Source organism: Oryctolagus cuniculus, chromosome 4 (assembly GCF_051225735.1).
Source record: "Oryctolagus cuniculus isolate XC-2025 breed Fujian yellow rabbit chromosome 4, ASM5122573v1, whole genome shotgun sequence".
In the NCBI taxonomy this organism is placed as follows: Eukaryota; Metazoa; Chordata; class Mammalia; order Lagomorpha; family Leporidae; genus Oryctolagus; species Oryctolagus cuniculus.
The window spans coordinates 159756978-159781238 of NC_142870.1; the positions used below are offsets into that span (position 1 = coordinate 159756978).

The window sequence follows — 24261 nt, forward strand, 5'->3', positions numbered from 1 at the left end:
TCTGTTTTAATTTCTAATACAGCAAATATCAAAGAACTAGCCTACATATACAAGAGCCATTTAGATGCCCAATAAATTTCAAGAGGGTAAACAGGTTCTGATTTCAGATAGCCTGAGATCGTCTGGCATAGACATCATAAAAACACAAAATACGAATTTAACAAAGTTGTTCCTTCCTTTGGGAAGCTAGAAGACAAGAGAGCTCATCAAAACTGTTAATAAAAGAAGCGTGTTCTAAGCTACTGGCCAGTGGTCAATGCTTTCAAGCTCTTCCCTCCTCTCTCTGACACCCAAACGCTGTCCCATCCTAACCTGTGATTCTGTCTTCCTTATTAACTGTGACCTCCTTAAAACCAGAGACACTGCCTTCAGTTCTGTACCTACAGGATCTCACCACAGCCTGTAGCACACAGCAAATATTTAATAATTATTTGATTCAAAGAGTGACCAAATGGGTGAGGTAATCCAATTCTGAAAACTAGGTCATAAAGCAGCAAACAGCAGTTATTTCCTATTTTTAAAATGGGGGCCGGCACTGTGGTGCAGCAGGTAATGCTGCCACCTGCAGTGCCGGCATCCCATATGGGCGCTGGTTCGAGTCCTGGCTGCTCCAATTCCGATCCAGCTCTCTGCTATGGCCCGGGAAAGCAGAAGATGGCCCAACTGCTTGGGCCCCTGCACCCACGTGGGAGACCTGGAAGAAGCTCCTGGCTCCTGGCTTCAGATTGGCCCAGCTCTGGCTGTTTTAGCCATTTAGGGAGTGAACCAACAGATGGAAGCAACCTCTCTCTCTCTCTGCCTCTCTGTAACTCTGCCTTTCAAATAAATAAATAAACCTTAAAAAAACCCACCATATATAGCAGTATTGGATAGTCATATTTGAAGTAAGAGTGAAAAGCCACTCAGCATATTGTTAAGCCAGCAGTCCTATGAGCCTAGACCAGCACTCATTATGTAAACACACAGGAAACACATGGACACAAAAGTCGTATCTGGGCTGCAGATGGCAGAGTGGGGAAGACACTCACTGTTCTAACCGAGAAAATAGTTTCACACTATCTCAGGGAAGAGTTAGGGAGAAAACTCTGCCAAAATTAGAGGGACACAGTGGACCTACATGGAGGGCGTGGGCACCCACGGCTCAGGACTGAAGCAGCTGAGAGGCTATGTTCCAGCATTGGAAAGTGAGGTGAGACAGACTGCAGCAGCCCAAGCCACTGGTGAGAAAGCTGCAGGAAGAGCCTAGAGGGAACCGGCGTGGAGCCCCGTTGGGGAAAGTGCACCAGCCAAACTAAAGAAGAAGAAGAAAAGTCAGGACAGACACGGTTCTCCCCGATCACTTTACAAGTGTCCTGTAACAAGCCAATAGAGCAGGTGCCATTTTGGACATATGTAACAGCTGCACCTGCTCTGGTCTGCGCCCCACAACCAGCTGAGTGGAGACTCCTGACTGGTGGGGGGAACTAACAGGGGGCTTAGGGCTTGTGACTGTGTGAGGCTTCTGAACCAGGACTGAAAAAGACTGAGGGTGTGTGGGAGGACTCACGCTGTGGCTGAGACTGTGAGCAGTCTCAGTGGGAGACTCCATAAGCTCAGGGGTTCCTGGTTACCTGATAAGAGACATTGCTGGGGAATCTGATCTTACACTGAGGATTGCACAGATCCTCTGTGTGGTCCTTGGGACAGAGCGGACAAATATTATACCCACTGGGGCTAGTGCTCAGTCACTGGTCTCCTTTGAGGAGAGGATCTAGCTGAATAAATTTCCCTTCTGATTAAAAAAAGAGAGAGAGAGAGAAGATTTACCATGCCAAACCTGGATGTGTCACCTTAGGCATGCCAGTAACCCTGGAGAACAGAGCTCTCTGGCCACACGCACTATAAGCCTCCAGAAATTCACTGAAAGCAGACATTCTACTTATCTCCAGAATCATAGTACAATGATAAAAGCCACCACAGCAAAAATTAAAAAAAGGAGAGAGAGAAAGAAAGAAACCAACAAGTACCTCCACAAACGTGGAACAACAAACACACGAATCCAAGAACAAAAATAAGGAAGAAAGAACAAGACACTTCAAACCTAGATTATGAATATGATGAGGTAGAAGAAATGCAAGAAATGGAATTCAAAAATTGATCAGACGATTACATAGAAGAAATCAAAAGCAAATGTAAGAACTACTGAAATCCATGAAAAACATGAAAGAAAATTTCTCCCATGAAACTGAGATCCTAAAGAGAAATCAAAATTAAATGAAGAATTCAATAGAACAAATAAAAATGCAGTGGAGAGCTTTAACAGCAGAATCGGTGAAGCAGAAGAAAGAATTTTGGACTTAGAAGTCAAACCACAGGAAAGCATACAGTCACACCAAAGACAAGAAGAGGAAATTAAAAAACTAAAAAACACTGTTGGGGATCTACAGGATACTATAAAAAAAATAAATAAATAAAAACCAACATACAGGTTCTAGGAGTTCCTGAAGTCATGGAGAGAGAGAGAAAGGATTAGAAGGCCTTTTTAGTGAAATAATAGCAGAAATCTTCCCAGGTTTGGAAAAAGAAAGGGACATCAAGCACAGGAAGCACACAGAACTCCCAATAGACATGACCAGAAAAGATCTTTGCCAACACACCTTGTAATCAAACTCACCAGAGTAAAACACAAAGAGAAGATTCTAAAATGAACACGAGAGAGACAACGGATTACTTTCAGAGGATCTCCAATTAGACTCACAGCAGACTTCCCGTCAGAAACCTTACAGTTTAGGAGAGAATGACGAGATATGGTCCAAGTCTTAAGAGAAAAAAACCTGTCATCCCGGAATATTATACCCTGCAAAGCTCTCATTTGTGAATGAAGGTGAATAAAGACTTTCCATAACAAACAGAAGTTGAAAGAGTTTGTCACCACCCATCCAGCCCTACAAAAGATGCTTAAGGATGTGTTGCACACAGAAACACAGAAACATGGTTATATCCCTATGAAAAAAGGTAAAGGCAGAAAATCTCCCAGCTAAAGTTCAAAGGAAATCCAAAGTAAAGAATATGAATATTTTTTGGAAAATGGGAGGGTAAAGTTATTATTTATCAATATTCACCTTGAATGTAAATGGCCTCAACTCTGTAGTTAAAAGACACAGACTGGCTGAATGGATTAAAAAACAAAACCCATCTATTTGCTGCCTACAAGAAACATATCTCACCAACAAAGATGCATACAGATTGAAAGTGAAAGGATGGAAAAAGATATTCCTTGCCAACAGAAACCAAAAAACAGCTGGTGTAGCCATCTTAACAACAAACAAAATAAACTTTAACACAAAAGCTGTTAAAAGAGACAAACAAGGGCACTATATAATGATTAAGGGATCAATTCAACAGGAAGATGTAACTATTATAAATGTATATGCACCTAATTACTGGGCACCTGGCTATCAAAAAGAAATGTTAAGGGATTTAAACGGAGACTTAGACTCCAACACAATAGTATTGGGGGACTTTAATACTCCACTTTCAGTAATGGACAGATCAACCAGACAGAAACTAAACAAGGAAACAGATTTAATCGACACTATAGACTAAACAGACCTAACAGATATCTACAGAACTTTTCATCTTACAGTTGCAGAATACACATTCTTCTCAGAAGTGCATGGAACTTTCTCAAGTCTCAGCAAATTCAAAGACACTGAAATCATACCTTACATCTTTTCAGACCACAGTGGGATGAAGCTGGAAACCAGCAACTCAGGAATCTCTAGAGCACATGCAAACACATGGAGACTGAACAACATGCTCCTGAATGAACAGTGGGTCACAGAAGAAATCAACAGAGAAATAAAAAAATTTCTGGAAACAAATGAAGATGACAACACAACATATCAAAACTTTTGGGGTACAGTTAAAAACAGTATTAAGAGGGAAATTTATAGCAACAGGTGCCTATATCAAGAAATTAGAAAGGTGCAGGCGACACGGCTCAATAAGCTAATCCTCTGCCTGCGGTGCCGGCACACCAGGTTCTAGTCCCGGTCGGGGTGCTGGATTCTGTCCCGGTTGCCCCTCTTCCAGGCCAGCTCTCTGCTGTGGCCCGAGAGTGCAGTGGAGGATGGCCCAAGTGCTTGGGCCCTGCACCTGCATGGGAGACCAGGAGAAGCACCTGGTTCCTGGCTTCAGATCAGCGCAGTGTGCCAGTCGCAGCACAATGGCCGCAGTGGCCATTGGAGGGTGAACCAACAGAAAAGGAAGACCTTTCTCTCTGTCTCTCTCTCTCTTACTGTCCACTATGCCTATCAAAAAAAAAAAAAAAAGAAAGAAAGAAAGAAATTAGAAAGGCACCAAATAAATGAGCTATCAATGCATCTCAAGGATCTAGAAAGACAACAGCAAACCAAACCCAAAACTAGTAGGAGAAAAGAAGTAATTAAAATTAAAGAAACCAACAAAATTGAATCCAAAAAACAATACAAAAGATCAGCAAAACAAAGAGCTTGTTTAAAAAAAAAAAAATTCACACACCATTGGCCCAACTAAACAAAAAAAGGAGAGAGAAGACCCAAATCAATAAAATTAGAGATGAAAAAGGACATGTAACAACAGACACCACAGAAACAAAAAGTGTCAACAGAAATTACTACAAAGAGTTGTATGCCAACCAACTGGGAAACCTAGAAGAAACTGATACATTCCTGGACACATACAACCTACCTAAATTGAGCCATTAGACACAGAAAACCTAAACAGAGCCATAATCAAGATGGAAACTGAATCAGTAATAAAGGCCTTCCCAACAAAGAAAAGCCCAGGACCAGATGGCTTCACTGCTGAATTCTACCAGACATTTAAAGAATTAACTCCAATTCTTCTCAAACTATTCAAAACAACTGAGAGAGAGGTAATTCTCTCAAATTCTTTCTATGGAGCCAGCATCATCTTAATTATTAAACCTGAAAAAGATGCAACAGAGAAAGAGAATTACAGACCAATTTCCCTGATGCACATAGATGCAAAAATCCTCAACAAAATTCCAGTCAATAGACTCCAACAACACATCAGAAAGATTGTCCACCCAGACCAAGTGGGATTTATCCCTGGTATGCAGGGATAGTTCAACATTTGCAAATCAATGTGATACAACATATTAACAACCTGCTGAACAAAAGCCATATGATTATCTCAATAGTGCAGAGAAAGCATGTGATAAAATACAACACCCTTTCATGATGAAAACTCTAAGCAAATTGTGTATAGAAGAAACATTCTTCAACACAATCAAGGCAATTTATAACAAACCCACAGCCAGCATCCTACTGAGTGAGAAAACATTGAAGGCAATCTCATTAAGATCCAGAACCAAACAGGGATACCCACTCTCCCTACTGCTTTTCAATATAGCCCTGAAAGTTTTAGCCAGAGCTATTAGGCAAGAAAAAGAAATCAAAGGGATACAAATTGGGAAGGAGGAAGTCAAACTATCCCTATTTGCAGACAACATTATTTATAGGGGATCCAAAGAACTCTACTAAGACACTATTGGAACTCCTAGAAGAATTTGGTAAAGTAGCAGGATATAAAATCAATATACAAAAATCAAAACCATTTGTATACACAGACAACGCCACGGCTGAGAGAGAACTAAGATCAATCCCATTCACAATAGCTACAAAAAAAAAAAAAATCAAATACCTTGGAATACATTTAACCAAGGATGTCAAAGATCTCTGCAATGAGAATCATAAAACATTAAAGAAAGAAATAGAAGATATAAAAAATGGAAAAATCTTCCATGTTTATGGATTAGAAGAATCAATATCATCAAAATGTTCATTCTTCCAAAAGCAATTGACAGATTCAATGTAATACCAATCAAAATACCAAAGACATTCTTCTCAGATCTAGAAAAAATGCTGCTGAAATTCATATAGAGGCATAGGAGACCTCAAATATCTAAAGGAATCTTATACAACAATAACAAAGCCAGAGACATCACAATACTAGATTTCAAGAAATACTAAAAGGCAGTTACAATCAAAACAGCCTGGTACTGGTACAAAAACAGATGGACAGACCAATGGAGCAAAACAGAAATGCCAGAAATCAATCCAAACATCTACAACCAACTTACATTTGATCAAGGAGCTAAAACTAACCCCTGGAGCAAGGACAATCTCTTCAACAAATGGTGCTGGGGAAACTGGATTTCCACATGCAGAAGTATGAAGCAAAACCCTTACCTTAAACATTATACAAAAATCCACTCAACATGGACTAAAGATCTAAATCAATGACCCAACACCATCAAATTATTAGAGGTCATCAGAGAAACCCTGAAAGATATTGGCACAGGCAAAGAGTTCTTGGAAAAGACCCCAGAGGTAGCCAAAGTCAAAATTAACAACTGGGATTACTTCAAATTGAGAAGGTTATGTACCGCAAAATAAACAGTCAGGAAAGTGAAGAGCCAACTGACAGAACGGGAGAAATTATTTGCAAACTATGCAACTGATAAAGGATTTGGTTTTTGTTTGTTTGTTTTTTTCTGATAAAGGATTAATAACCAGAATCTACAAAGAGGTCAAGAAACTCCACAACAACAAAACAACCAACCCAGCTAAGAGATGGGCCAAGGACTTAGACATTTTTCAAAAGAAGAAATCAAAATGGCCAACAGACACATGAAAAAATGTTCAGGATCACTAGCCATCAGGGAAATGCAAATCAAATCCACAATGAAGTTTCACCTCCCCTCAGTTAGAATGGCTTTCATACGCAAATCAACAAACAACAAATGTTGGCAAGGATGTAGGGATAAAGGTATCCTAATCCACTGTTGGTGGGAATGCAAACTGGTAAGCCACTATGGAAGGCAGGTTGGAGATACCTCAGAAATCTGAATACAGACCTATCATATTACCCAGCCATCTCACTCCTCGGAATGTACCCAAGGGAAATGAAATCAGCAAATAAAAGAGCTATCTGTACCTCCATGTTTATTGCAGCTCAATTCACAACAGCTAAGACATAGAATCAACCTAAATGCCCATGAACAGAAGACTAAAGAAATTATGGGATATGTACTTTATGGAATACTACACAGCAGTAAAAACCAAAACCAAAACCCAAAAAACAAAATCCGGTCATTTGCAACAAAATGGAACAATCTGGAAAACACCACGCTGAGTGAAATAAGCCAGTTCTTTTTTTTTTTTTTTTTTTTTTTTTTTTTTTGACAGGCAGAGTGGACAGTGAGAGAGAGAGAGACAGAGAGAAAGGTCTTCCTTTGCCGTTGGTTCACCCTCCAATGGCCGCCACGGCTGGTGTGCTGCGGCCGGCGCACCGCGCTGATCTGATGGCAGGAGCCAGGTGCTTCTCCTGGTCTCCCATGCGGTGCAGGGCCCAAGTACTTGGGCCATCCTCCACTGCGCTCCCGGGCCACAGCAGAGAGCTGGCCTGGAAGAGGGGCAACCAGGAAAGAATCCGGCGCCCTAACCGGGACTAGAACCCGGTGTGCGGGCGCCGCTAGGTGGAGGATTAGCCTATTGAGCCACGGCGCCGGCTGAAATAAGCCAGTTCTAAGGGGACAAATACCATATGTTCTCCGTGAACTGTGACAACAGAGCACCTGAAAGAAAACCTGTAGAAGTGAAACTGACACTATGAGAAGCAATGACTTGAGCAGCCCTTGTCCTGACTGTTGAGGAACAGCTTATTTTATTTTATTTTTTTTTACTATTTTTCTTTTTCTACTTAATACCATTGGTTGAACTCTTTACTTAATATAGAATTATTCATAGGTGTATAAATCCAATTGAAAATTTGATCCCAGCAAAAACTAAGAGTGGGAATGAGAGAGGGAGGAGATGTACAGTTCAGCGCACGCTCCCTCAGACTCACCCCATGGGTAAAGCTAAAAACTTGCCATGGGACTTCAAAGCCCATTAAGTTGGCAGGTACCAATGCCACCTTACTAGTTAAAGTGATCAGTTTAAGTTCATAACTGATCATAAAGATAGGATTAAGTGTGAAAGGGACTGCATAAGTAAGACCAAGTGTGTGCTAATAACAATAGATAGACTTAAAAGAAGAGAATGTTCCAACATGGGAAGCAGGCCACACAGCAGACTCAGAAAATGACAAACGCCCTAAACAGCACTGGCCTCAGAATCAGCCCTTAAGGCATTCGGATCTGGCTGAAAAGCCCATGGGAGCATTTCAGGCTGAAAGGCCAAGACTCTGCAGCAAAAAATGACCTACATGAAGGATCTCTGTGAGTGAGATCCCAGTGGAAAGAAGGAGCCATCAAAGAAGGAAGTAGCTTTCTCTGAAGGGAGGAGAGAACTTCCACTTTGCTTATGGCCCTGTCTAAATACTGACAGACCTTGTGGACTCAAGAGGCTTCCATAGCCTTGGCAGCTCATGACAAGAGCTTCGGGTGATTGCTGACACCATAAACAAGAGTGTCAATTATTAAATCAACAAGAGTCACTGTGCACTTGCTCCCCATGTAGGATCTCTGTCCTTAATGATTTGTACTATGAGAATTAACGGTAAAACCAGTCTTCAAACTGTACTTTATACTTTGTGTGTCTGTGCAGGTGCAAACTGTTGAAATCTTTACTTAGCATAGAGTTGATCATCTGTATTTAAGATAATTAAAATGGGAGAGGGAGTAGGAATTGGGACGGGAATGGGGGTGGGAGGGTGGGTATGGGAGATGAATTGCTATATTCCTAAAGCTGTACCTATGAAATTTATATTTATGAAATAAAAGCTTTTTAAAAAAAGACTTTCTGCCATTTCTTATTGTACCTGTTATAGCTTACAGCAAGCATTCTTGGATTGCACTAACATTAAGATACTTTTTCTCTCCCCTACTTTCTCTCCTGAATTGCTCTTCTTTTCTAACTTTCGGCCCCCCTTGATTACACCTCACTCGTATTTCAATCATGCATCTTCAGTTGAGCCTAACTGACAAATAAGCTCCAGCCACTCCCAGACCCTCAAGGGAATCTAGAGGCAATGACCTTACCTATGGTGTGATTTCCGTAGAGAAGCTGCTCCAAGATTGCAGTTTTCCCCACAGATAACAATCCGCAAACCACAACCTTGCAGCCCTTCCCCATCTTCTCCCAGGGTATCACTGTGAAGAGAACAGAAGGTCTTTAAAATTGTGTACCATTTTACTCGAAACGCAGAGGAACAAAGAGAGAAACAGAGCTAGAGGAGCTTCCTGCTGCTGGTTCACTCCCCGACTGCCTACTACAGTTGGGCAGGACCAGGCCAAAGTCAGGATCCTGACCCCAATCCAGGTCTCTGACCTGGGTGGCACAGACCCAACTGCTTGAGTCATTCCTGGGTGAACAGCAGGAAGCTAGAATCAGGAGCACGAGGACTTGACCAGGCCGTCCAAAGTAGGATGTGGGTGTTCCAGGTGATGTCCTATCACTGTGCCACACACATGCCCTTAAAATTGTATAGTATCGAAATTTACCTTTTACTTTTACTATAAATTTGATCTGTAATACACAGGGAAAACTTTATTTTTTTTTTTAATTTTTTGACAGGCAGAGTGGACAGTAAGAGAGAGACAGACAGAGAGAAAGGTCTTCGTTTGCTGTTGGTTCACCCTCCAGTGGCCGCCGCGGCCAGCTCGCTGCGGCTGGTGCACTGCGCTGATCCAATGGCAGGAGCCAGGTGCTTCTCCTGGTCTCCCATGGGGTGCAGGCCCAAGCACTTGGGCCATCCTCCACTGCACTCCCTGGCCACAGCAGAGAGCTGGCCTGGAAGAGGAGTAACCAGGACAAAATCCGGCGCCCCGACCGGGACTAGAACCCGGTGTGTCGGCGCCGCAAGGCAGCGGATTAGCCTAGTGAGCCGTGGCACCAGCCAGGAAAAACTTTCAAATATAAAAAAGACAATTAACAAAGGTACAGCCTTCCAAACCCCACTTCCTAGTTTCCCACTGGTTCCCTCAGCTCAATCAGAATTACCAGCTTCTTACATATTTTCACAGATAATCTAAATATACTCATTTATGTTTATTATTAAAAATAACATAGATATATAATGTAAGAAAACAGGGATGTGTATGTATGCACATTTTCAAAAGGAATAAACACAGTTCATATGAAGACTGTTTCAACAGTAATTAACTATAGGAATGCAACAGAATCTCAAACTCAACTAATCCCTCACACAGACTACCTGCTTATCAATACATACCTCGAAAGATAAACATTTAAGTCAAAATTCAAGGAGGCACAAAGATCGAGTTTTGAATAGAAAATGGGCATGATTTTTTAAACAAACACTACTGTTATTAGTGCTCCTGGCAGTCTTTTCTAAGGACAATGAGAAGCTGGATTTTGGGAGTCACATGGGCTTTCTCTGTCAAATTTTTCTTTGAGAAACAACAGACAATGCTAGAAAAATTGTCCAGGCACTTTAAACTAGAAAGCAAAGGAAAATTCATCTCTGCTGGTTTCCCAACTTGTATCCATGGAAGAACAAGGTCATGTGACAATTCCTTCCATTTTTCCTCAAGCATCCTCCCCACCAAGGCAAAGGATCAGAAACCAAAGCAGAAAGAAAAAAAGGGCTCACTAAATATGGAATAACTTGGTAAGAAAATTGATTTCGATGTGACATTCTGCCATTTCTTCCTGCCTCCTCCTTCCACCTGTCTCCCCTCTTCCCTCCAAGTGCTCATGCCATGACCATTGCTAAAAGCGACGCCACAAGTCTGTCAGAAGCAAGTCAAAGGAGTTCAGACAAGCATTCCGACCAAAGAGCCGCTGATGTCTTTCTGGGCGCCTGTGCTCACTGGACTGTGACAACTAGAAGCTCACTATAACAGCGCAGAACCGCAGGCACCTGCGTCCTCATGGGTGCGGGGCAGCACTACTGCTTTATATAAACTGAAAACAGTAAACGACACGTGAACTCTCCTCACGACCCCAAAGTCCTCCCCACTTTGTCTTCTCAAAGTCTGTACTTTCATATGATCTGAATCACCCACAACACTAATCAGCTAACAAAAAAATCTCAACACTGCCATGCCGGCAGCATGGTAATAACCCAGCCCCTCTCTGCATGGAGTGCACTTTTATCAGTAGACAAGTAGCTACCACTTGTGTGGTGTGACCATTATTTCCTGGGTGGCGTGCTTCAGACCCAAATCTTCCAAGAATATTTGTTTCTGTCTTCCATGACAACCACTACTCTTAGGGCCTTTGTCCTTTATATCCTCAATGTAACTGCAATAGAAAATTCTCAGCCTTATAAGGACAGAGCTTTATGTAACATGATCATCTCCAGTCTGGTCTCTCCTGTCTGCAACTATGGCCTATTTCAAAAGGCTTGCCACACACATCTCTGAATCTATGATTAATTTAATGTCACCTCATTTATCATAGGATTCTACGCTCTCCGCATATCCTGATTTCTCTGTAAGTCATAACACCATTGAATCTTTCTTTCAAAAGGTTTTAATGATAATAATTAAAATTTAAAGCGAGCTGCCACGAAGGCATGTGAAAAGAGTTTGCAAAATAATCTGCCAGAGACAAGAAAAAATCCATCAGAAAAGGTTGTGCTGTTGATATCTAAATTCCAATTTTTTTTCTTTAAGATTTATTTATTTCAGGGACGGTGCTGTGGCATAGCGGGTAAAGCCCCAGCCTGTAGCGCCAGCATCCCATATAGGTGCCGGTTCTAGTCCTGGCTGCTCCACTTCCAATCCAGCTCTCTGCTGTGGCCTGGGAAAGCAGTAGAAGATGGCCCAAGTCCTTGGGCCCCTGTACCCATGTGGGAGACCCGGAAGAAGCTCTTGGCTCCTGGCTTCGGATAGGCACAGCTCCAACCATTGTGGCCATCTGGGGAGTGAACCATCGGATGGAAGACCTCTTTCTCTCTCTCTTTCTCTCTTTCTCTCTCTCTCTCTCTCTCCCTCTCCCTCTCCCTCTCCCTTGCTCTCTGTGTAACTCCGACCAGCAAGTAAATTAAAAAAAATCTTTAAAAAAAAAAAGGTTTATTTATTTGAAAGGCAGAGTTAGAGAGGGAAAGGCAGAGAAATCTTCCATCCACTGGTTCATTCCCCAAATGGCCACAATGGCCAAGCAGAAAGCAAGAGCCTGGAACACCAGCTGGGTCTCTTCCACCAGCAACTGGGCCATCTTCCACTGCTCTGCAGGCGCGTTAGTGGGAAGCTGGACTGGAAGCAGAGCTCCAATCACTTAGGCTCTCACAGTGATGGGATGCCGGCATCACTGTGCCACAAGCTGGCCCCTAAATTCCAATTTTCCTATTGCTATTTTCCTTCCTCTCAAAATTTCTTAGCTCTACAGAATTTCTGAATACCAATCCTTACCTCCTCTCCCCTTCCCATTCAATTAAAAGAAAAGGTCTCTTTACCACTTATACTAATCTAAAACAAACAAACAAAAAACTCAAGTGCCTTAAGAAGGGGAGTATATGCTGTAGCTAAGGGAAGCAGGAAGCCACCTATCTGGAAGAAAATGCCCTATGATTAAGAGCAAGAAGCCCTCAAAGGAAGGCAAATACGAATCCTGGGGATTGCGGCACACTGGAAAAATGCTGAAACCAACAGAATCCTGAGAAATACAGAAGTCAAATGATATATTCCAAAGAATCTTTGGAAGTGGTCTTAAGATAACTGCTTTTGGGGCCAACGCTGTGGCTTAGTAGGCCAAGCCTCCGCCTGTGGCAGCAGCATCCCATATGGGCGACAGCTCTGGTCCTGGCTGCTCCTCTTCCGATCAAGCTCTCTGCTCTGGTCTGGTACGGTAGCAGAAGATGGCCCAAGTGCTCGGGCCCCGGCACACGTGTGAGGTGCCCAGAAGCAGCTCCTGGCTTCAGATCGGCTCAGCTCCAGCCGTTGTAGCCACTTGGGGAGCGAACCAGTGGATCAAAGACTGTTCTTGTGGGGAGCAACTGGGAGCAACTCGGACTAGACTAAGTTACTGGAATTAAGACTTATTCTATGCATCTGCTCTCCCACAATATGACGCTGAGAAGGGAGAAACAGCTTCTACTCAGATGCCTCCAGTTCAACCAATAAACTGTAGGACCTGCTCCTGATTGGAGGAGAGCAGCGTACTCGGCGTGTGGGCAGCCGAGTTGGGATTGGCGGAAGAGGACTATAAAGGAGGAGAGAGACAACATGCACCAGGAACATCTAAGGGGAACATCTATCTGAAGGAACACCTGTGCAGCCCCCGAGAGAGCTGGCCGGCCGTGTGCCGCTCCCCCGCAGAAGTGGGGAATGTGGCAGGGGGAACCGCCCTTCCACGGAGGTGGAAGGGACGGTAGCCAACCCGGGAAGAACCAGCAGCAAACCCGGGGAGGGCCGAGCAGACAAAAGAACAGCGCAGGGTCCTGTGTCGTTCCTCCATGAAGACGGGGAGCGACATGTTCTGTCTCTCCCTCTCTCTCTGTAACCCTCTCTCTCAAATAAATAAATAAATACAATCTTTTAAAAAAATTAAAAAAGATCACTGCTTTTGAAAGTGGTTAAGGGGCAGGACTTCGGCACAGCTGTGGAACACTCACGTTCCATATCGGAGTGCCCGGGTTTGTGTCTTGGTTCTGTTCCCTATTCCAGCTTCCTGCTAATGCACATTGTGGGAGGCAACAGGTGATGGCTCAAGTACTGTGTCCCTGGCACCTACATGGTAGACCGGGATGGGGTTCTGGGCTTTGGCCTGGTATAACCCTGGCTGTTGCAGGCATCTGGGGAATGAACTAGTAGTTGGAAAAATCTCTGTCTCTGTCACTCTTGCCTTTCAAAAAAAAAAAAAAAAATAGGTAGAGGCCAGAACTGTGGCGTCGTAGTGGGTAAAGCCACTGCCTGCAATACAGGCATCCCATATGGGCACCAGTTCAAGTCCCACCTGCTCCACTTCCAATCCAGCTCCCTGCTAATGCCCCTGGGAAAGCATTGGAAAATGGCCAAGTGCTTGGGCTCCTGCATCCACTTGGGAAACCCAGATGAGCCTTCTGGTTCCTGGCTTTAGCCTGGACCAGCTCCACCTGTTGTGGCCTTTTAGGGAATGAACCAGTGAATAGAAGACCGACCTCTCCCCTCGCCCCTCTCCCCTCGCCCCTCCCCCTCTCCTCCCCCTCTCCTCCCCCCTCGCCCCTCCCCCTCCCCTCCCCCCTCTCCCCCTCCCCTTCCTTCCCTCCCTTCCTCTCTCTCTGTAACTCTACCTGTCAAATAAATAAAATCTTTAAAACATATATATATAAGTGACACATGTGTACTTTTATCCATCACTGATATTATTAACAGATAGGGTTCATTTTAAAAAACTATTATTTTCTATTTGTGTGTGTTCAATACTTCCAGAGAAGTCTTCTTAAGAGCAAACAATAAAAGTAACTGAAGAGAGGTAGCTTAAAACACAGCTAAAGGCCGGCGCCGCGGCTCATTAGGCTAATCCTCCACCTGCGGCGCCGGCACCCCGGGTTCTAGTCCCGGTCGGGGTGCTGGATTCTGTCCCGGTTGCTCCTCTTGCAGGCCAGCTCTCTGTTGTGGCCCGGGAGTGCAGTGGAGGATGGCCCAGGTCCTTGGGCCCTGCACCCACATGAGAGACCAGGAGGAAGCACCTGGCTCCTGGCTTCGGATTGGCGCAGTGCACCAGCTGTGGCGGCCATTTGGGGGGTGAACCAACAGAAGGAAGACCTTTCTCTCTGTCTCTCTCACTAACTCTGCCTGTCAAAAAACCAAAAAACAAAAAACACACTGCTAAAGATTTTAAGGCTTTTTTAGGCAGGGAAGAAAAGGGAAAGAATAGAACAGAGCTTATTAAGTATTTTACACTACCAAAAGGAAAACAAAGGTGAAAATGTAAGTGTAATAAATCAAAACAAACTTCTACACGGTGTATTACTTCTGTTTATCTATATGTACATACATATCTACATACATAAGATACAAAGAGTTTTGCAAGCTATATTTCAATGAAATGTAATAAGCAGATTCCAGTTTACCAAATATTACTGAGGCCTACCATAAAGCCAGGCATTGGGAATAAACAAGGAAGCAAAACCCGACACGATCCCTCTCCCCAAAAATCTCAAATTCAACTGGAAATCCAAATCTTGGTCAAGCGAATTTAGAAACCAAACTGCAAAATTAACTGATAAATCAGCAATGACTATTCATATTGCCAGAACCTTAATCATCCAACTATGTAGTCAATCATCCTCAATTTATTTCTCTCACATCCAACATCTGCTCTATCAGTGAACTGTGCTCTCTGAAATACATCCAGGGCCGTGCCACCTACCCCATCACTACCGAAGTGACCTGGGCACCATCTTCTCCCAAAGATGTCCCTATTCTAATCCCTGGGAGTATGTCACTTTACACAGTAAAAGGAATTCACAGGTGTGACTGATCACAGGTGTGACCGAGATGAGTGTTCTGTATTATCTGGTGGTTCAATGTAATCACAAGTGTCTGTAACAAGAGTGTCAGCTGGACAGCGCGCCGGCCATGGCAGCCATTGGAGGGTGAACCAATGGCAAAGGAAGACCTTTCTCTCTGTCTCTCTCTCTCACTGTCCACTCTGCCTGTCAAAAAAAAAAAAAAAAAAGTGTCAGCTGGAGATACAAGAGCAGTGATTGCTGGCTTTGTAAATGAAGGAGGAGTCAGGAGCCAAGCAGAGCAGGAAGCCCCTAGAAACTAGAAAAGGCAGTGAAGGGACCAGCACTGTGGCATAGCGGCTAAGGCTGCTACCTGCAGAGCCGGCATCCCATATGGGCACCGTTTCAAGTCCCGGCTGCTCCTCTTCCAATCCAGCTCCCCACTATGGCCGAGGAAGGCAGCGGAAGATGGCCCGAGTCCTTGGGCCCCTGCACCCACATGAGAGTTCCAGGGGAAGCTCCTGGCTTCTGGTTTCAGATCGGCCAGCTCCAGCTGCTGCTGCCAATTGGAGAGTGAACCAGTGGATGGAAGACCTCTCTCTCTGCCTCTCCACTCTCTGTGTAACTCTGCCTTTCAAATCAATCTTAAAAAGGCAGTGAAGTATTCTCCCCAGTACTTCCAGGAGGAACACGGCCACGCCGGTATCTTAATCTTGGCCCAGTGAGATCTGTGGTCTACAGGCTGTAACAAATTAATGTTATTTCAAGCCAGGACATTTGCTGTGACCTGTTACAGCAGAAACGTTAAACATAACCTCCTAACTGGTCTCTCTGCTTCCACTTTCTCTTTTAGCCTCAAAGCAGTAATTCAAGTTATCCTTTTAAAATGTAAGTCACGCGGAGTGACCCTCTGCTCAAAAGCTTCCAGTGGTTTCCAAACCCAGGCAGTTTGAAATCCAGAATCCAAGACTTCCACTTCCCACCCAGCTTCCTGGTTTTATTTATTTATTTTAAGATTTATTTGAAAGATGGAGTTAGAGGTAGCGAGACAGAGGGAGGGGTCTTTCATCCGCTGGTTCACACCCCAAATGGCCGCAACAGCCAGAAGTGAGCCGATTCGAAGCCCGGAGCTTCTTCTGGGTCTCCTACGTGGGTGCAGGGCCCAAGGACTTGGGCCATCTTCCACTGTTTTCCCAGGCCACAGCAGAGAGCTGGATGGGAAGTGGAGTGGCCAGGACTTGAACCAGCGCCCCTATGGGAAGGGGCACAGCAGGCAGCAGCTTTACCTGTTCCGCCACAGCGCCGGCCGCTAAATTAAAAAAAATAATAATAAAAATAAAAAAACTTGCCCGGAACATTCCATGCACAATTGGAGCCTGCTTCAGCTGTGCAGCGAGGCCACAGATGAAAGAGTTAACGCGTGGAGGCTGCCTCTCCCACCCTCATCAGGTGTCACAGGCACACAGTGGGAGGTGCTTCCCAAGGCCACTCCTCGAAGCTGTTGATGCAGACCCTGGCCCCCAACATTCGTATCCCCTCACTACTTCTCAGCATTCGTCACGGAACATGACGCAACAGCCTACTTATGTCTAGAATTCTGCGCGGTTCATTGCAGCTGGGCAGGTGCATGGACGCATCAGGCGCTTAATATCTGCTCAACGAACTACCGCACCAGGGCAGGGCTCCTACGACCGTAAGACTGGGATTTTAAAAGGGAAACTATGCAGTAGATGGGGAATAAGCAAAACCGAGGAGGCAAATAACGATTTCGCTTCAACTCGGGCCACATTCCAACACGGACTCTGGGAGGTGGTGCAAACCACAAGGCTGACTAAAATAAAAAATAAATAAAACCACAAGACGGTCACAAACGCGGAAATAGTCTGAGGGCGCACAAAAGTTAACTTGGTCCTCTAGGAAGAACGCGGGCACTTTCCAGGCATTTCGTCCTGAAACACGCGCCCCCGGCCAATCAGGTCCCGGCAAATCAATGTTTTTACTGGAAAACTGGGGTTCTGACGCTAGCAAATCCGAGGTCAGATCGGGATGCAAACACCGCCGCCCAGCCCCCACACGTCTTGACCGCTTTTAGGGCAAAAACCCCTGGACACGGGGCTTGCGAGGAAAACCGAACGGACGCGTCGCAGCGCGCGGGCCCCGCACGACCCCGCTGCGGGCTGCGGAAGCGTCGAGGACCCGTGTCCGCCCCCTCAGGAGGGACCCGCAGCGACCCCTGAGTGAGGAGTCCCCCGAGCCACCGGCTTCGGAGCCCGGCCCCGACTTGCCTCCTCCCGACGGCGGGACAGTCGTGTGGGCTCGCCGACCCCTCCCCAACTCGCGCACCTCGGCGTAGCGACCTCCCTCTCAGGTTCGAACTCTGCAGAGCAGGGGGCGGGACCAAACAGGAGGCGGTACCCAATCGCGGCAGAACTCCGCCCAACGGGCTCGAGGCCGGAACTACAAGTCCCATGAGGCTTTGCGTGGCCGCGCGTTTCCACCGGAAAGAGGCTATCTGAAGTGGGGGAGGAGCCCAAAAGGGATTGTGGGAGAAAGGCTCTTTCCTTTCCGTCTGCCGGCAGCCATCAGGTAGGCTGGGTCGGGGATCTGCGCTTTTCCATCCGCCGCTCATCGCCCCCCGCTTCAGCCATCCAGACTTGGGAACCCTGCGTCCTCGGAGCTGTCCCTGCGTCCTGTGCAGCTGGAGTGCGGTCAGGATGCGGGGCAGCGAGGGTGTGGAGAGGCGGCCCTCCGGGGCGTGTGGGGGAAGGATGTGATGGCGGCGCGATTTCAAGTTGGGCCTGAAGCTTCAAGGAGGCGTGGGAGTGAGAGCGGGAGGGCGGCCGAAGGCTAGGCCGGCTGCTGGGGGTGGGGCGGGTGCTTTTTTCCTGCAGAGACAGTGCTGGGCGGCAGCGGCCCCTTGCAGGCCCGGCCTTTGGGACGCCGCCTGCCGCGGTCACCTGCCCGCTCCGCACCGGGGTAGAGTTCCGTATGTTCGCCCAGCAGCCATGTCCGGAGCGCTGGGCCGCGCCGTGGCCGCAGGGGCGCCGGGCCGCGGAGGTGGGGCTTGGGCCGTCCGTCCCCGCAGCTGGTGCAGAACCGTTTTCGTCGGCGGCGGTTTCCTTGTGGTTGGTGGGGGGAACCAAGATGGACGGACGGGGTCTTCTCATTGTGTCCCGGCGGGGATGCTGCGGAGTAACGCCGGTTTGGTTTGGTTTCGTTTCTCAGGTAAGCCAGGATGGGCGCGTACAAGTACATCCAGGAGCTATGGAGAAAGAAGCAGTCGGACGTGATGCGCTTTCTCCTGCGGGTCCGCTGCTGGCAGTACCGCCAGCTCTCGGCGCTGCACAGGGCGCCGCGCCCCACGCGGCCCGACAAGGCGCGCAGGCTGGGCTACAAGGCCAAACAAGGTGCGTGGGCCCGCGGTGAAATTGCCTCCCCCGTGGGAAGCCAGCAACCCCTTGCCCTGGTGTCACCCCTTCGCGTAGGGCTCATCCGGAAGTTGCACGGTTAGAAGTGGCAGGTGTCATGGCAGGTCCCACCCACCTCCCTGTGTTCACCCTAAGGGACCCTTACTACCTGGTTTTTTTTGATTCCTTGTCTTCGTCAGCGATTTGTATTGTCTTGCAGTTTCAATGTTGGAACTTCAGGGACAGGTCATGGTGTCTCAAGGCTTTTTATAAAATCTCTGTACTTTGTCTTGTGCCTGTAGGTTATGTCATCTATAGGATTCGTGTGCGCCGTGGTGGCCGCAAGCGCCCGGTTCCCAAGGGTGCGACCTACGGCAAGCCTGTCCATCATGGCGTTAACCAGCTCAAGTTTGCACGAAGCCTTCAGTCTGTTGCCGAGGTAAATAGAGTACTGGTGGAATTGACCACCTCTTGGGAGGGCGGGTGGGAAGAAAGGGTAGGAGCAACGCCTCTGATGACACCCAGGTGAGCCTTCCTGTGTATACATTGGGGTTGTGCTTTCTACTGTAGTGATGTTGGTATTTGTTGGCTTCTTGATTAACACGTGAAATCCAAGATTTTGAAGTTTCACCTTAGCACATTTCTCCAACCATATAGCAGATGCATTTACTATGTTGCTTATCTTGTGTGGTGGGTTGCAAGTTTTCTTCTGGGTTAGTTCAGGTATTCTGTGTTGTAGGAGTTGGCAAACTAGGGCCTGGCTTCTGGGAGGTAAAAATGTTCTTTATTAAAGAGGCCAAGGAAGACCAGAAGAGGTGATGTGGCCTGCAAACCCTGAAATACAGATTAGAGACATTAGATAGGTTTTTTTTTTTTTTTTTTTTTTTTTTTTTGAAAGACAGTGTTACAGAGAGGTTTCCATCTGTTGGTTCTTAGAACTCACAGAAAAGCCTACTGACCTGGCAGTGGTGTTAGAAGAAAAGTGCATCAGAATCCTACATTTTTTCACCACGGACTAGCAGGCATGCTTTAGGAGGGAGTGCATGTGTCTCAACCTAAGAATGTTTCATGTGTTACTTGGCACGTCTGGTGTCAGGCTTAAAATGCCTGGCTGTCAGGAAAGATGCTTGGGAAATATTTGAATTAAGTGAATAGCTTCAGTCTGTTATGTAATGGTGAACTGCTAAGGGTTAGAGGTCTATTTTGCTGCTAAAGCTTTGTGGGAGGCTGACTTGGGCCTTTTTTCCTATTCTAGGAACGAGCTGGGCGCCACTGTGGAGCTCTGAGAGTCCTGAATTCTTACTGGGTTGGTGAAGATTCCACGTACAAATTCTTTGAGGTTATCCTCATTGATCCATTCCATAAAGCCATCAGAAGAAATCCTGACACCCAGTGGATCACCAAGCCAGTCCACAAGCACAGGGAAATGCGTGGGCTGACATCTGCAGGCCGCAAGAGTCGTGGCCTTGGAAAGGGTCACAAGTTCCACCACACTATTGGTGGTTCTCGCCGTGCAGCCTGGAGAAGGCGCAATACCCTCCAGCTGCACCGTTACCGCTAACTCAAGTAATGTTTGTAAAATTCATACCTAATAAACCATTTAGGACAGTCAACGTCTGCTTAAAGGTGTTATTTGTCTGTTAAAACTAGTCTGCCAATAATTTCATGAATGCTTTGTCAAATTATGAAAGTTAAAAGTGCAATAATGTTTGAAGACTGGTGTATCTTGTTTCTAATAAGGTAAACTTTTACCTTATTAGGGGATTCATGTGTCAGTGTTTAAAACATGCTGTGTGGTAAAATAGGTGTAAAATAAACTCTTTAAAAGAGGAGTGCTGAAACTAGCCCTGTAGATTTGTTTGGTGCATGTGGTATGCTCTTCTGGGTTTACGGTTTACCAAGTACAAGCTTTTAGAATGGGATTCTGCTTGGGAGCTTATAGGATGAGAGGCTGCCCTGACCCTGTGTCGCGTTTGTAGATCTGCTCCAATGTTTTTGCAGCTTCTGCCTCTAAAAGGAAAAATATTCCCAAATTGCCATCGTGTTTACAGTGAGTTTCTCTTAGAAATGAAATACAGGTTATCCTAAACACATACTCTGGTACTTTTTAACGTAAATACCTGAAAGCTCCTTGTTCAATCCTGTGGCTCCATGGAATTTGGAATCCTGAATTTGGTGCATAATGTGTACACTGGTGTATTTTGATGGGAATTGAATGTTAGGTTACCTTGAAGTTTACAAGCTAATAATCAGTACTAGAGTGGGGATCTGGTAGGCTAATGTCTATTAGGTACATACATTTAAGTGTCAGGTTAGATTGATGGTTTTTTTTTTTAAATGCCTGTGACAATTTGTGAATGTTGTAAATCCTCTAGCCATATTAGGGGGAAAAGTAAGATTTGCTATTTAAAGTGTTGTCTGTCTTAAGTCAGTTTTTGCAGATCATCTTGGGTTGACCCACATTATCCACTCCTAGAAGGGCAGAGAGCAGAGTGATGATGTCAATACAAGCTCCTGGTATCAAATGAACCCTAAATTGCCTGTAGTTAATCTGTCTCATCGTCTGACTACCCTCAAAGTCTGTTGTACAAAGTTGGGCCATCAGTTTGTGCCTGCCTTAAAATACCACCATGTGGGGTGTTCAGGTAGGTCAGGCTACCATTTCCCAGGGTGAATTTGAGTGTGAAGGGAATAACAACTGCCTCAAATCCTTCAAGGGAGGGTGTGCTAATAGGTAGTTTGATTTCAAAATCTAGTTGCTGGTTGCTCTGAATAAGGTTTTCTCCTATTTTCTCTAAGGGTTTCAGAAGATTCCGCTAATTTTCAGAAATTTTGGTGGCAGACCAATAAACTTGAGATCTCAATTCCTTTCCACTCAGAATCTTAACATACATTTTGGCTGTGTGTAGAGGTGGTTTAAGTAAAGGAATAAATGTCTATTAAACAAATGGACCTTTGTTATCTTTTATCTGGTGCTAGTGTGCTTTAAAGCAAATCTCATAACCTACAAGAAGATACCAAAATAAGAAATCGAGGGAAAGTAAAATGGGTAGTACTTAGTTTTCAGAGTTCTCTTTTGACCACTGCCTGAATTAGGAAAACTCAAATTTAAGTTCCCTAAAACTAATTTGGGATGGAAAGCGTTAAGGCCAAATATCAGCATCAGCTGTTTGTATGATTGGCTTTCTCCTGAGTGCTCCTCTACAGTTTCCTTTCCACACAGCACTAAAGGGATCTTAGTCCTGGTTCTTGTGCACTGGAAACAAAAGACCTTAACGCTGGCTCTCAAAATCACACCTTACATACACCAAACTTAATTCCTTTATGTTGGAAGAATTTTCCAGATTAAAAAAATGCCATTTAGCGCCCCTACAAACTTGCCAGTTTCATATTTACCTGCATGGAATTTAAACAGCAAAATTAATTTGAATTTTGATTCTCACCCCACAAAAGAACATATGTGAATGTGTTTTGTAGATGAGAAAACAAATTAACTTGCTCAAGGTCGCAGTGGCAATCTGAATTCAAAGCCTATAAATGTTTTAAAACTTCGATTAGATGGTATATTAGCATGTTAAAAGCAAGGATACAGCAGACTCTTGTAATAGTCTTCCAGCCTTTTAGTTCCTCTTCCTGGAAGCAAGTCAATGATGAGTTTCTTAGTTACAGTAGATACTTTGTACAAACCATGCAAATGTGTGTTTTCCTTTTTTACCTAAATGGTAAGGTATATATATTATTGGGGTTCCCCCCTTCAATTATAAACTATGGAGCTTATTGTTTTCAGTTTATAGATCTTACCTGTTTCTGTGATTGTGTGGTAATCCATCATAGGGTGTGTCAATTCAATGTGGTCTCTACTGATGGACGTTTAAGAGTTTGTTGATTATGTAGTTATTACAGAAAGAATAAGATTGTGCCTAACATTTCAGTCTGCAGGATAAACTAGAGATAGCAAAGTTAAAAATGATTTTAGGGTGTGCATTGTCACACTGGGTTAAGTCACTGCATGCAAATCCTGCATCCCACATGGAGTTTGGTGGAGTTTGAGTCCCAGCTGCTTGGCTTCGAATACAGCTTCCTGCTAATGCGTCCTGGGAGATGGCAGATGGTGGCTCCTGCCACCCATTTGAGATTCCTGGGTGAAGTTCTGGGCTCCTGACTTAAGTCTGGTCCAGCCCTGACTCACAGGGATTTGGGGAGTGAACTAGCAGATGGAAGATATTTTTATCTCTCCTCTGCCTTTTTGAGTAGAAAAAATTATATGGATTTTGATAATGCCAAATTGTCTTCTAGAGATGTACACATTTACATTGCCCACTAACAGTATGGGAGAGTACCTGTTTACACACATGTTATCAAATTTTTGGATCTCTGACAATCTGTTGGAGAAAAGTGATACATTTATTTTTCACCTCTGAGTCCTTGACAAAATTATGTCCATGACATTGCTTGTTCATTCCTTGTTTTTCTGGCTCCTCATATATTTAGGTAGGGGTCATATGACTCAGAATACACTTCGCACAACTTTGGAGGTCAGAGATCCAGATGGCCTAGCTATAGGATAGAAGAACATCACTATTAATGATAAGCTATTGTGTAACATTTTGTTCTTAAGGCAGCATAGCCTAGCTTGACCCTGTCTGACTTGGTAAGTGATGCTGAGTATCATTTTATATGTTTAAGAGTCTTTTGTGTTTTCTTTGCAATGACCTTCCGTTATTATTCTTCATTTTTCGATCAGAGTCCTTCTGTTAAGCACTATGCTATATTAAAGAACCTTGGAGGGTAGCTGCTCATTCACTTCTGTTCTATGCTTCATAATTTTTCTGTTCATTTCTTTAAGATCTTAATTAGCTATTTAAAATCGTATTTTATTTGAAAGGCAGAGATAAACACATTTACTCCCTAAATGCCCACAATAGCTGTAACCAGGCCAGGCTGAAGCCAAGAGCTGGAAACTCGACCCGAGTCTCCTGTGTGTGTGTGGCAGAGACCCAAGTGCTTGAGCCATCTCCTGTTGCCTTCCAGTGTGTGCATTAGTAGAAAGCTGGAATCGAGAGCCAAGCCAGGACCTGAACCCCAGCCCTCCAATACGGGATGCTGGTGTCCTAAGTGCTGGCCAAATGCCTTCCCTGGCTTTATTTTTTATTCTAGAACCATAAAGTGCTTCATTCCATAAAATAGAGTGTTTGCACGGCCCAAGCAATGGAACTTGGTTTTATAGACATGGTAGGGCATTTGTAAAATTCTGAATGGTGATTTTATGTAGAATATGCTCTGATTTCATCTGTTTGTTTTATCTTTTCAATCCCAAACTTGTTCCATTTTTTAAAAATTTTTTAAAGCTTTATTTATTATTTAAAAAGCAAAGTTACAGAAAGGCAGAGAGAGAGAGGGATTCCATCTGCTGGTTCACTTCCCAAATGGCCGCAACAGCTAGAGCTGGGCTGATCCAAAGCCA

General features: G+C 44.8%; 2 protein-coding genes across 11 annotated transcripts in view; one reads left to right on the forward strand and one right to left on the reverse strand.

Moving 5' to 3' along the window:
• The window catches only part of NKIRAS1 (NFKB inhibitor interacting Ras like 1), a 44461-nt gene extending 26601 nt beyond the window's left edge, over positions 1-17860 (reverse strand). For 3 of the 9 annotated variants that reach the window (XM_008266059.5, XM_017346747.4, XM_089332306.1), the window contains exons 1-2: positions 17734-17860; positions 9032-9142 (exon numbers count right to left, since the gene is read on the reverse strand). In XM_008266059.5, coding sequence (XP_008264281.3) covers positions 9032-9142; positions 17734-17860 — 238 coding nt within the window. Of the gene's footprint in view, positions 1-9031; positions 9143-15311; positions 15594-17675 lie in introns of those variants that run through there. The other 6 variants (XM_008266060.5, XM_070072861.2, XM_089332308.1 and 3 more) reach the window with 5 other exon arrangements.
• Positions 17861-17934: 74 nt separating this feature from the next.
• RPL15 (ribosomal protein L15) lies at positions 17935-20410 on the forward strand. 2 transcript variants are annotated; one of them, XM_070072862.2, is made up of 4 exons: positions 17935-18098; positions 18616-18797; positions 19100-19236; positions 20053-20410. In XM_070072862.2, the coding sequence occupies exons 2-4, from the start codon at positions 18626-18628 to the stop codon at positions 20356-20358; spliced, it is 615 nt and encodes a 204-aa protein (XP_069928963.1). In that variant the 5' UTR covers positions 17935-18098; positions 18616-18625; the 3' UTR covers positions 20359-20410. The 2 variants fall into 2 exon arrangements, with proteins under 2 accessions (XP_069928963.1, XP_002716262.1); XM_002716216.6 differs by having other exon boundaries at positions 17935-17976.
• Positions 20411-24261: the final 3851 nt, after the last annotated feature.

Bases quoted from the DNA above. Each gene is read 5' to 3' on its own strand.
- RPL15 (XM_070072862.2), top strand. From the start codon at position 18,626: ATGGGCGCGTACAAGTACATCCAGGAGCTATGGAGAAAGAAGCAGTCG. The intron at 18,798-19,099 runs GTGCGTGGGCCC...TTGTGCCTGTAG, and splicing joins GGGCTACAAGGCCAAACAAG to GTTATGTCATCTATAGGATT. The intron at 19,237-20,052 runs GTAAATAGAGTA...TTCCTATTCTAG, and splicing joins GCCTTCAGTCTGTTGCCGAG to GAACGAGCTGGGCGCCACTG.